At 36.1% G+C, this 14,134-nt stretch overlaps 1 protein-coding gene across 1 annotated transcript in view; it reads right to left on the bottom strand.

The window, feature by feature from the left end:
- Positions 1 to 8,624: 8,624 nt before the first annotated feature.
- Positions 8,625 to 14,134, bottom strand: part of SHCBP1L (SHC binding and spindle associated 1 like) — a 45,989-nt gene continuing 40,479 nt past the window's right edge. The window contains exons 8-11 of the mRNA XM_019918690.3: positions 12,495 to 12,648; positions 11,015 to 11,265; positions 10,042 to 10,164; positions 8,625 to 9,199 (exon numbers count right to left, since the gene is read on the bottom strand). Coding sequence (XP_019774249.2) covers positions 8,948 to 9,199; positions 10,042 to 10,164; positions 11,015 to 11,265; positions 12,495 to 12,648 — 780 coding nt within the window. The 3' untranslated portion in view covers positions 8,625 to 8,947. The remainder of the gene's footprint in view (positions 9,200 to 10,041; positions 10,165 to 11,014; positions 11,266 to 12,494; positions 12,649 to 14,134) is intronic.

Below are 14,134 nucleotides of genomic sequence, written 5' to 3'. Positions count from 1 at the left end.
GCCATGTAGTTAATTGTTGATCTTATTTACACATTAGAAAAATTTTACAATGGCACTTAATTACATCTGTTAGTTTTAAACATCAGAGGAAAAACTACTTCGTTTCACAAGTACACCAATTGATGTTATTTACTTACAGGAGTTAGAATAAATAACCTTGAAATGCAGTTGTTATTCTTGCAGTAAATATGGCCAGTACACAATTGACATGGGCCTCTGTATCTGAATAAAACTTTTGACCTAAGGCTGAACATTTTTACTTTTTCCCAAGCTTTGTCTTTGAAAAATCTAAGACCAAGGCCAGCGTTCTCTTTTCTTAAGTTAGTTTCCAGTGTAAAAATTATTTTAAAATTTTAATCAAAATTAAAAATTAATCTACATAACCCTTGAATAAAGATTATATTTGCAAAGAAGCTTCACCAGTGCATAAAGTTTAGATATTTGACAAGTTACTCTACATTAACATGTATTTCAAAGGATATTTGTTAAGCTAGTTTATTTTAGTGGAGATGTTTATACGCTTATAACATTTTATAAGTTTCCAATGAATTTTCACATTTCTAATTTCAGAATAGCACAGGATAGTAGAGATTACAAAGTTTTTGGATGAGACAGAACTGAGCTCACGTCTTAATGCTGCTGACACATGAATGATCTTGGGCAACTTATATTTTGTGTTAATGTCATTTTCAAAATCCTCTTCTCATTACACATATGTTCTTTAGATCACCTTTAGCAGTTACTGTTGATAAGCTGATTAGTCCAGTTTAGAGACTCTCAAATCTGTGTCTCCAACTGAGATTTTCTTTCTGAGCATCCAGACCTTGGTAAACAACTACTTACTGGACATACATTTCTGTCCAGAAATAAAAAAAAACTTAAGTACTTTACAAACTGAAGAAAACCCCCTAACTCATCCTATGCTCTGTACTCTGTTCATGTTCAACTGGTTTTTCTTTGTTTAAACACAGATAGGAGTTTCTGCCAAAGCCATAAATATCACCACATCTAGTCAATTCTTCTTCCAGAACACCTTCCAGTTGTGCTATTCTAAACTAGCTGCCTCTGTTCTATTCAGGCTATCATTAACTTGGATGTACACTGATGCAGCCTCTTAACTGATCTTCCTGCTTATTTAGTTCTGCCTGTCTACAGTCCATTCTCCACACTACAGTTAGATTAACATTCCCATACAAATTTAAGGTCACCACTGCACCCCTCTTTGCTTAAGCCAGTGGTTCCTATTGCCTTTGGAGTAAAGGCTAAGCTCCCTTCTCATGCCCTCACTCCTACCCTACACTCAGTTCCATTTAGTAGCCACACCGAATTTCTAGCCTCGATCAATGGCTTTCTTGTGTCCTTTGCACATGTTGTGAAAACTCCCATAAAAGGTATAAATTTAGTAATGCCTCACCTGACTGGTACGTATTCCTCCAACTTCAACTAGAAATGGGAAATCAGAAATGGCCAAAAGGGATATCAAATTACATTCTCTGAAGCTTGAAAGAACCACTCAGGCAGGCATAGTTCTCAGAATTTAGCTAGAAACCTAAGGCAGTTGCTATGCAGATTTCTAGAACTCTTCTCTCTGCAGCTGTGTCCTGTATTGTGCCCCACAAATTTTAACTACCCTCCTCAAACTCCAGTGTCTTTTAACTCAGTGAGACTGCTCTTCTCTGTTTGTTCCTTTCTCGCTTTGTCATGATCCAGAATGCCTCCACACAAAGTCAGGGTGGTCTTAGGCTCATTGAATTTTTTCCCTTATTTTGGGGGTCACAGTTCTACATTGCCTGTTGTCCAATATCTGAAAGCAGTTGACTCATATATATAATATTTTGTTGTCATTTCAACAATCTTCACAGCATCTTCACCAACCAGGCGTAGATTCCATCTTAAGAAATCACTTTCTTTGCTCATCCATAAGAAGCAACTCCTCTGTTCAGTTTTATCATGAGATGGCAGCAATCCAGTCACATCTTCAGACCCCACTTCTAGTTCTCTTGCTGTTTTCACCGCAGCTGCAGTTACTTCCTCCACTGAAGTCTTGAAGCCTTCAAAGTCATCCATGAGGGTTGGAATGAACTTCTCCCGAACTCTTGTTGATATTTTGGCCTCTTCCCATGAATCACAACTGTTTTTTTTATATATATATAAATTTATTTATTTTTTTGGCTGCGTTGGGTCTTTGTTGCTGTACGTGGGCTTTTTCCAGTTGTGGCGAGTGGGGGCTCCTCTTTGTTGTGGAGCACAGGCTCTAGGCTCACAGGCTTAAATAGTTGTGGTTCGCAGGCTCTAGAGCACAGGCTCAGTAGTTGTGGCGCACGGGCTTAGTTGCTCCGTGGCATGTGGGATTTTACAGGACCAGGGCTTGAACCCACGTCCCCTGCATTGGCAGGCGGACTCTTAACCACCGCGCCACCAGGGAAGTCCCACAAATGTTCTTAATGGCATCTAGATTGGTGAATCCTTTCCAGAAGGATATCAACTTATTTTGCCCAGATCCGTCAGACAAATCAGTATCTGTAAGACTTGAAAGTTGAAATTACTCCTTGATCTGTGGTCTGGAGAAAGGATGTTGTGTTAGCAGACATGAAAACAATATTAACTTTCACACATCTCCATCAGAGATCTTGGGTGCCCAGGTGCATTGTCAGCAGTAGTATTTTGAAAGGAATCTTTTTCTGAGCAGTAGGTCTCAAAACATTCAGTAGACCATTGTAAACAGATGTGCTATCATCCAGGCTTTGTTCTGTTTTTAAAGTAGATTTAGCATAATTGTTAAGGCCCTAGGATTTGCAGAATGGTAGATGAGCATTGTCTTCAACTGCATTATCCCCTAACAAGAGAGTTAGTCCTTTGAAGCTCTGAAGCCACGCATTGGGTTGGCTCCTCCTCTAGCATCTTCCTGCAACATAAGGCTGTTCTGTCTACACTGAAGGTCTTGTTCAGCGTAGCCACCCTCATTATCTCAGCTAGACTTCTGGATAACTTGCTGCAGCTTCTATGTCAGCAGTTGCTGCTTCACCTTGCACTCTTACAGAGACGGCTGCTTTTCTTAAACCTCATGAACCAACCTCTGCTAGATTCAAACTTTTCTTTAGCTTCTCACCTCTCTCAATCTTCGTAGAATTGAAGAGAGTTAGAACCTTGCTGTTGATTAGGCTTTAGTTTGAGGGAATGTGGCTGGTTTGATCTTCTATCAAGACCAGTAAACTCTCCTTATCAGCAGTGAGGCTGTTTCACGCATTCATTGGAGTAGCACTTTTAATTTCCTTCAAGAACTTTATCTTGGGGCTTCCCTGGTGGCGCAGTGATTAAGAATCCACCTGCCAATGCAGGGGACACGGATTCAAGCCCTGGTCCTGGAAGATCCCACATGCTGCGGAGCACCTAAGCCCCTGCGCCACAACTACTGAAGCCCATGAGCCTAGAGCCCGTGCTCTGCAACAAGAGAAGCCACCGCAATGAGAAGCTCACGCACTGCAATGAAGAGTAGCCCCCGCTCGCCGCAACTAAAGAAAGCCTATGCGCAGCAACAAAGACCCAGCGCAGCCAAAAATTAATTTTAAAAATTAAAAAAAAAAAAGCCCTCCCAGGCTTCCCTGGTGGCGCAGTGGTTGAGAGTCCGCCTGCTGATGCAGGGGACACGGGTTCGTGCCCTGGTCCGGGAAGATCCCACGGCCTGGGCCCATGAGCCATGGCCGCTGAGCCTGCGCGTCCGGAGCCTGTGCTCCACAATGGTGAGAGGCCTGTGTACAGGGAAAAAAAAAAAAAAAAAAAGCCCTCCCATTGAATACACTCATATGTTAAGTAATCTGTTTTAAAAAAGAACTTCACATTCACAACTTGGCTAACTGGCGCTGGAGGCCTAGCTTTCAGCCTCTTTTGGTTTTTGACATGCCTTATTCACTAAGCTTAATCATTTCTAGCTTTTGATTTAAAGTGAGACATGTGACTCTTCCTTTCACTTGAACACTTAGAGGCAGGCCATTTTGGGCTTGTTAATTGCCCGCATGTCAATATTGTGTTTAAGAGAATAGGTTAGGCCCAAGGAGAAGGGAAAGAGAGAGGGGTATGGCCCATCAGTGGAGCATTTATCAGTTCAGTTATTGGAACTCATTTATCAGTTCACCATCTTTTATGGGCATGGTTTTTGGTGCTCTAAAACAATTAGAATAGAAACATAAAGATCACTTATCACAGATCTCCATAACAAAATAATGAAAAAGTTTGAAGTATTTTGCGGCTTACCAAAATGTGACACAGACATGAAGTGAGCAAATGCTTTTGGAAAATGGTGGCAGTAGACATGTTTGATGCAGATTTGCCACAAACCTTCAATTTGTATAAAACCCATCTGTGAAGTGTATTAAAGCTAAGAGCAATGAAAGGTATGCCCATACCATTGAATCTCTCTAACTGATTGAGGGCACCTGAATTTATCAGACTACTTTAGTGATAATTTAACTTTTGAGAAAAGAATCTATTTCCTAGGAACTAATTGGGGTGACCAGATGTTCCCAGTTTACCCAGACTGGTTTTCTGAGACATGGGAAATGCTAAAACAAAGAAAGTTGTAGGCAAACTAGGATGAGTTGGTCACATTAACCTTAATGGGGGAATCTTTCAGTAATTTCAAGACTTTGAAATTGCATATTTCTTTCAAACAAATTTAAGGTAAAGGCAACAAAGGATTTGGCTACAAATCCAGTATTTTAATGTTTCTCAACTGGTAAACCTGTATAATACTTTTCATGTTAATCTGTAAAAATGTGAAATATATACTTGGTGGTTATTTTTAACACTATAGTAATTTTAACTTAAATAATTGAAAATTTTAGCTCTTTTTAAAATAACAGGAAGCATAAGAGGCTTAGGTTAACCTGCTCACCTAAACAGAATCTAAGTTATAGGGCATTAGTAGTTGTTCCAGGCATTTTCAAATTAAGCTAGTATTCTAGTGATACCTACCCATGGCTTCAGAATTTTATTAGGAAATAAAGTAAATTTAGCTTGTGCAACTGCAAAATCTGAAAAATAGCAAATTACCGAAAAACACATGGCATAATGTTTAGTATTAAAATAATGATATAAAGTTGCCTGAATTTTCTACAGGACAAATCAGAGTATTCTGTAGACAAAGCAACACATTTTGTTAAAAGCTGTTTTAGGCCTCAGTTGAGTAATAATAAAGAATATGTGAAAGGAAACTTAAATACTACCTAGTTCAGTTGGCTTAAGCTTTTGGTGACTGAGAGGCTCCTTTGAGAGTATGAAAGTTATGGACTCTCTCCAGCAAAGAGCATGTACACAAAGTTTTTTACTTAAAATTTCAGGTAGTTCACAGACTCTTGGCGCCTGTACTTCAGTTTAAGAATGGCTGATTTGGTTCAATCACTGAAAATATAGTATATTTGTATAATTTTCTCATTTTCTACTTTAATACTTTGGAAGAATGAGACCCCTGTCCTCAAGTTTATTGCTTTCTGATTATAACGGTTAAATCTATAAGATAACATGCATCTTGGGTGTCTCACAAAGAATAGTAACTTGCTCCTTTTTTTTTTGGCCATGCCGGGCAGCATGTGGGATCTTAGTTCCCTGACCAGGGATTGAACCCATGCCCCCTGCAGTGGAAGCATAGATTCTTAACCACTGAACCACCAGGGAAGTGCTCCTATTAGCAACTTCTCTGTACCTTGTGCTGCTGAGGAGTGCCTCAGTCCCTTGGTTTGTAGCCACCTGCCACTTTTCACTGCTTCTAATAAACTGACAAGAGGCTCTAGCATTATAGTTCCCATTCTTTTCTTCAATTGAGAGTTTACCATAGCTGCTACTGGCATTGCAGCGGAGCAAAGGAAATCTCCACTCCTACTGCCAGCTCCTTACAAAAAGGCAGAAAGGGGTTCTAATTCATCCCTTTTCATTCCACACCAAGGCCACTCTTCTAATCTTGATTTGTCCAGTCCTCACCTCCAGAATCCTAACATTTCCATCCCCAGCAACTGTGATGAAATATCCTTAAAAGTCCTAGATTGTAAATCTCATTTCAGTCTTTTGCATAAGCAGAGACCCATTGGTAGCATTCTTTTTAAACTGTTAGCAGTTATTACTTGGAATGCACAGCACAGTGGGGAATATAATGGTTACTAAGACCCAATGCCTATACTACAAAATTAGTGTCCAGTAGGTCAGCCAGATATGTGCACGAATGAGGACAGAGCAGAAATATGGAACCACCTCTAGGTTCTAAATTAGAATCTCTTATTTTTATACATCTTTATTGGAGTATAATTGCCTCACAATGGTGTTAGTTTCTGTTGTACAACAAAGTGAATCAGCCATATGCATACATATATCCCCATATCCCCTCCCTCTTGCATCTCCCTCCCACCCTCCCTATCCCACCCCTCTAGGTCATCGCAAAGCACCGAGCTGATCTCCCTGTGCTATGCTGCTGCTTCCCACCAGCTATCTGTTTTACATGTGGTAGTGTGTATATGTCCATGCCACTCTCACTTCACCCCAGCTCCCCCGCCCCCGCACCCCCCACCCCCGTCCTCACAAGTCCATTCTCTACGTCTGCGTCTTTGTTCCTGCCCTGCCACCAGGTTCATCCGTACCATTTTTTTTTTAATTCCATGTATATGCATTAGCATACAGTATTTGTTTTCCTCTTTCTGACTTACTTCACTCTGTATGACAGAGGTCCATCCACCTCACTACAAATAACTCAATTTCGTTTCTTTTTATGGCTACTATTCCATTGTACATATGTGCCACATCTTTATCCATTCATCTGTTGATGGGACACTTAGGTTGCTTCCATGTCCTGGCTATTGTAAATACTGCTGCAGTGAACATTGTGGTACATGTTTCATTTTGAATTATGGTTTTCTCAGGGCATATGCCATTGTTTTAAATTAGAATCTCTTTTAAAATGTATAAGAGCTATGCATTGGTTGGTCCTGGTAGAGGAAACTTCTTAAATCCCATTTGAGGAGTAGAATTAGTATTTGTCTTCCCTTGACCTAGAAAATTGGTTAAAACAAGTGGTAAACAGAATAATGGCTCCTCAAAGATGTCCACATGCTAATTCCCAGAGCCTGTGAATGCATATCTTACATGGCAAAAGGGACCCTGCAGATGTAATTCAAGTTAAGGACCTTGAGATGGGGAAATTATCCTGGATTATCCAAGTGGGCTCAATCTGGGCTCAATCTAATCATGAGTCCCTAAAAGTGGAAGGGAGGGAGCAGAAGAATTGGCTCAGAGAGATAAGATTGAAGACGGGGCAGAAGAAATTAAGGGACTCAGTCCATTGTTGCTGGCTTTGAAGATGGAGGAAGGAGGACGTAACCCAAATGCAGTTGGTCACCAGAAGCTGGGAACAGCCCTCAGCTGACAACCATCAAGAAAACAGTCCTACAACTGCAAGGAACTGAATTCTGCCAACAACCCAAATGAGCAAGGAAACAAATCCTCCCCTAAAGCCTCCAGAAAGAAACAAACCCCTGTCAACACTGATGTTAGGCCGGTGGGACCCATGCCAAAACTGCAACCTACAGAACTGTTTGATGATAAATTGGTGATGTTTAAACCTCTAAATTTGTGGTAGTTCGTTATGACGGAGAGAAAAATATAAGGGTGGGAAGGTGAAGGAGGGAGAAAAATAACTATCAAAGTTCAGATTTCTTAGAAAATCTTAAAAATGCTTTGTGCATGCTTTAGAGATATGAGAATAGGAGGAAGAAAACAAAACCCTGTATTCTGAAGTGGGCCTGGGGAAAAAAGTGGTTGGAAACCAATGGCAGCAACAGAAAGGAGGCAAGTAACCAATGAGTGAGAAGTTTGCTCCTGTGAGGCTATTGCTTTCTGTTTACTCAAAAGAGCCTATCTTTGTCCATCACATACTCTTCCTAAAGCCAAAAACAGGGAAGTAGAGGAAGAGGATTGTGAAGGAAAATCCCCACTTTTACAGCTTATCAAATTCATTATAGAGAGATTGTTCTTGTTAAGGCCTCCTCCCTGGAATTATGTCACCTGGCTAAGAAGACCTTGTGTTTAAAAAAAAAAAGCTATTCAATGAAACACTGAAGAACAGCTACTATACTTCTACTCTCAGCCTCGAGATTCTCTATAGCAACACAGGGTCGCCTTTGCTAAGTTACAGATAACACAAAGTACTGAATAAAAGTCAAATTGTGGAAGGAAAGATTAGGGGCTTAAGCCTGAGTGCTTATTTTCTTTTATATCCTGAAGTTAATGTAAGCTGTGCTTTGTGAAAAAGACCAGTTTTTTCTTACAAAACAAACACCCTATTTTAGAGGACACATGCCATCCAATTTAAAGATTATATTTCCTAGCTTCATTTGCAGTTAGATGCAGCCATGTAATCAGATTCTAGCTGGAGGGAGGCATGAAAGTTGAAATAATGTGTGTGACTTTGAGGGAGAAATACATTTCTCTGTTTTTTGCCTCTCTTATTTTGAATTTTCTTGTTTCCTATAGTTAAGCCTAAACATAGTGCTATCTTATCTTATTCCAGTTACCTGCACAGATAAATGGGAATGAATCAGATATTGTCCATAAACTTTTTTTATTTTTTCAATTCTCTACATAAAACACCTAAAGCTTCTTATTGGACTCAGACTATATAAAACAATATTTAAAACCACAATTGTTTTTGGAATTAGTGATGATGGTATATACTAAAAGTATACTAAATACCACTGAATTACATATTTTAAAAGTGTGAATTTTATGATATGTAAATTATATCTCAAAACTTATTTAAAAAAACATGTTAAAATGAATCATTCAATGAAAGCATTAAATATTTAAATTTTTAAATTAAGTTTCACATTTAATTAAAACTACCATTTCTGTGGGATACGAGAATTATTAAATATCTGAAACATAAAACTTTAACATAGATCCAGATGCTTTAACTTGTTACTATTCTGATAGCCCCCTTTAGGTTTGCTTCTATTTTATTATTACTCATTTCCAGATTCAGATTTTGCATTACTTTGGAGAGCATATTATCATCTTTTTTATCTCCTGAAGCAGTCCCTTTGCTGAGGGCTTCTTCTGCTACAATAAAAAACTGTTCAGTTGGTTGAAGAATGCTTACTCCGTAGCCATTGTTGTTGTAAATATGATTATTGGTCATCTTCAACTTGGGTGCTGGAAGAACCTGTTAAATTATTCAAGGAAATTAGTTTTTCAATTTCTATAAAAATAAAATATGAACTAATGAACATCTCATAAACTCTAGAACTTATTCTTGAGTTTACACATTTCTTTAGAACAACTGAATCTCGTTTTGAACAAGTATTATTTTCCTCACACTGGATTAATGTAATACTAACTACAAAAAGTTTTAGTATTAAATGGAGTTTTCAATTTTATCCATTATTGATAAAGACAACTGATTCTAGATGGGATACAGCAATATCCCATGAAGCTGACTTTTAATATAACATGATAAATATGAAAATAATTTCAGATAATGAAAATGCTAAAGATGAAAATAATTTAAAATAATGATATGTAAATTAGTGTTCTAGGGAAAACTTCATTAACTATACGAGTCTAGAGAGGGACCTAGAAAGGTAGAATTTATAGAAGTAGAAAGGAATGGGAAGGCATTTCACTTATAAATTATTGCTATTAATGTTTTAATTGGTTAGCTTAAATTATTTTACAAAGTTTGAAAGTAAGACTTAAAATATTTAATATATTCTCTTAATTTGCTTTACCTTGGAAAATCTATTACAAGTCTGCTCAGTGAAAAATTAAAACATTTATAAGAGTACTTTCTCATATTCAAAGTTATTTACTAAGAATTTAAGTTGAAATTATTAAATAAGACTAAACTTGTTTCCTATCAACCATCATTTAAACCATATTTTAATTACTTGTACCATACTTTTCCAAATCAACAATAACATTTAGACTAAAATTTAAGACTGAAGGTATTTCTAATAATTACTTATAATTCTTACAACAATTCTATGTTAAAAAATGTGAAAATACCTTCATATTAACTCCACCTAAGGTGCTTTTTGAACTGTCAGTTGTTCTGAGGTTATTACAGTGATGAATTTCATTCCTTTCCAAAATAGCTATGCTTCCAGGATACAGTTCAACACCAGCACCCTGTAAATTAAAAGCAAATAAAACAATCTATAAAACACATGCACCTCTCCAAAATTTTCTTTAGATTTGAAAACTAATTCTATATTAGCAATCTAAACACACTAAGTTACATGAAAATACATGGTAGTGCAGACAACAATTTTGTGGAGATAATGTTTAAAACAAATTATTTGTGTCAGAGAATCATTGGGCCTAGAAGGAAGGTTGAATTCATGGCGTATAACATTCTCTCCTACCCAAATCAAGTCTTAGAAGGGAGTCAAAAGACCTCTTTAAGCAACTTTCAATAGTTATAAAAATTCATTTATATATACTCTAAATCCCTCATAATTCTACTTAAGTATTTCCTTATTTTAGTGGGAACTAAGAAAAAGTCATTCTGTAAAAAGGTCTTATTTTTCTGCTTCCTTTAATCTTTTTTTGATTCAATTTTCTAGTCCTTTAATGGTCTTTGTGATTGTTATCTTTAGACTCAAGCTGTCAGAACTAATCACAATACCTTACAGCAATGTCTGATAGCTTATAAGTACTTACATCTTTTTAAGTAAACGATCAAGTAACTGACTCATGATCTGTTTTACAGCCACTGATACCTAGATTTTTTAAAAACACACATAAACCAAAACTAGTAATTTCTTACTTTGGACTTAGGCAGTTTACTTTTCCTAAGTGTACTAAGTGTATAATGACACACGTATACTTGTTCTCATTTTATTTACTTTTGTCAGTTTCTAAGTTTAATTATAATTCAATTAAAAGATAAAATAATTGTTACCCTTTGTTTCCATATTAAGATCACTCAAAGTTATCAATAGCCAAATAAACCCATAAATTTTATAAAATAAAATACCTGGGCACCAGTTATTTCACAGTCTGTAATTGTCAAAGCAGCTCCTGTAAGAACACACACTCCTGTTCCTTCACATTTTAATACACAGTTTTCTAGAGTCATGTGACCAGACTCCACCACCACAATACCATCAACTGTCCCTTGTTGTATCAAAGATAGATGCATTAATTTCACATTATCAGCTTTGGACACCACAAAACTGTCATAAGAAGGTTCAGAAGTAATCATAATTTCCTCTCTCTTTCCAATTCCTGATGTATAAAGACAAAAATACATAATTAAATCAGTACTCCCAAAGCTTAAAGCCCTTTAGTCATTCAATAATACTTGTTCTTACTAAGTTTTTCTTTTCACACTTTTTTAATAAGTAACATCTGTAATTATTCAGTCAACTAATTAGATACTTAACTATAATGTAGTCTTTTGTCCTTATTTTGATGCCATGATGGAAGAATCTGGGTTTATAATCAATCTAAATGTACCTATGGTACTTATTCAACATATTCCTTCCACCATATATTTCCCTATATTATATAGTGAGCAGTCATCTACAAGATGTGTAAGATACAAAAAGTATCTTACCAAAACCTGGTTTCAAAACCATTATAAATTACCATAACGAAAAAGACTGGCAGAGACTTGAATTAGGTTACAAGATTAATGTAATCATATCCATAATTTTGTTCTAGAGTAGTCTGAGCAATCTTCTAAATTTAACATCAATCCAAAAATGAGGGGTTGGATCTTTAAGAAGACTACCAATTTTTAAAATTACAAATATGATCCTTATTACCCATATAGTTCAGCAAAATGTAACTGACTACAGTCATCAAAATCTAGTGAAAATTTTGCTCAATTTTTGAATTGATAGCAAAGTTGAAGTCATCTGTCTTTTCTTTTGGCTAGACATGGGGAATAACCTTACTTTAATGTAAAAGGGCAAAATTAAATATGTTCACTAAATACGTTCAGAACCTAAAAGAAATTTAGTAAACTTTGCTTTTTTACTTCTTGAGTTTCCATGTGAATTAAACTTTTTGAGAAAATGCTGAGCATATTTTAATATAGCCTTACATTTAGGTTTCCCTACTAGAGTGCTATGAAGTGCTATGGAGACAGAGGAGAAAAAAGTAGTTTAGGTAAAAATATAGAGCTAATAGAAGATATTGTGAACTGATTTTTTTTTTCTGATTTTGAGTATTTATTTAGAATCTCTGCTTGTAGTGCTACATTATCATGGGGAAAAAGTAGTCTCATAGATTGATTTGCTCTGGTACAGTATGTCCAAACGAGGTCACCTGTACAGATAATATACTACTGAACAGGTGAGAAAATCTTAACTGTAAAAAGCACATAAGGGATTTTTGTGAAACATAAAAACCCTGTTCTAATTTCTAGTAATCTGATTAACCATGTTTATAAAATACAGTTTCTCCAGCATACATTGCTGTTAAAAAATTGCAAAGGATGCCTTGCTAACCCTTTATAACGATGTCATCAGTCAATAAAGCAAGATTTACAGCTTGATATTCTCCTGGAAAAATAACTACTGTATCTCCACTATAACAACTATCCAAAGCCAAATCCAAATCATCATGCTGTTGGAGAAGTGTGTCTGAAGATAAGTCCTTTACCTGAAAAAAAAGAAATAAAACAATAGGTCAAACTGAAACGGGTCATTTTAATCAGTTAACTCATTGGTAACATGTGCTTTTCCCAAAGACTTACTTTGTATAGGTAGTGCACTGTAAATACTCTATGTATTTATGTTCATTAAATGCTCAAAGTATCAGTCCATCAATTAAGGAATGATGAAAAGAGATTTTCTCATTACAATTACATTCACTAGTGAATGATTACAATCACTAGTAATTTTACAGCTATTAAATACAGCCAGAAGTCATATTTTGACCTTTACATATTACCTCCTAAGCCTCACAACAGTTCTTTGAGGTAAAGTATTATTATACCCTTGTAATGTTAAGAAATTGAAACTCGGTGAGAGTAAATGATTTGCCCACGGACACAGAGTTAGTGCGTGGTGAAGCTAAGTTTTAGATCTAGATGACACCAGATCTCTTTCCTACTGGAAACTACTACTTTGTTTTAACTCAAACTGACTCTAAAATTTTGGTAAACCAACAAAAATTTATATATTAAAGATTCTAGAACTAAAAGCAAAAAAGTACCAGAAATTTGCACTGGGAGTAGGAAAGGGGAAAGAACTTCATTATTAGTGCCATGAAGAATGAGGAACTTTAAAAATAAAATCTGAACTAAAAATATACTCTGAAAAAATGCCTATTCTTTTATCCCAATAGAAATGGCATCATCATTCATATATCGTTTTTCTTATTATATAAGAGGCACTTATTGTAAAAAACAAAATGAAACAAAGCATAACAAAAATGGAAATTTTAACCTAAATAAAATATATAGATATTTCCTGCTTGTCTTTTTCCCATGCATATATTCATTTATTCATAATACCAATATATCATACCATAGATGCATATGGTTTTGAATCCTGATTTTTCTCATTTCATTATATCACATTTCCCCATGTCTTTAAATATTTTTTCAAAGCCTAAATTTTTTTTTTTTTAATTGGGGGTATAGTTGTTTTACAACGTTGTGTTAGTTTCTACTGTACAGCGAACTGAGGTGGAGTTCCCTGTGCTACATAGCAGGTTCTCATTAGTTATCTATTTTATACATATTAGTGTATATATGTCAATCCCAATCTCCCAGTTCATCCCACCCACCCCCTTACCCTCTTGGTGTCCACATGTTTGTTCTCTACGTCTGTGTCTCCAAAGCCTAATTTTTATGATTTACATAATAATACATCATACAGATGTGTCATAATATGATTTTCTTACCCTCATTTAGATAGCTTACAATTTTTTTCAATATTACAAAAATACGACCACAAATAAATTATGCACATCTCTAGTTATTTCTTTAGGATAAACTAGATTGAGAATGACTAAGTCAAAAGGTACAAAACATTTTAAGCCTCTTGGATACATATTGCTAAACCACCCTCCAAGAAAGTTTAACCAATTGAAACTTGGTCTGAGAACTCACTTTTCTGCAAGCTCATCAGCATGGGGTATC

Source organism: Tursiops truncatus, chromosome 1 (assembly GCF_011762595.2).
Source record: "Tursiops truncatus isolate mTurTru1 chromosome 1, mTurTru1.mat.Y, whole genome shotgun sequence".
Taxonomy (NCBI): domain Eukaryota; kingdom Metazoa; phylum Chordata; class Mammalia; order Artiodactyla; family Delphinidae; genus Tursiops; species Tursiops truncatus.
Note: the sequence above shows the minus strand (reverse complement) of the source record. Positions and strands in the feature narration are given on the sequence as shown.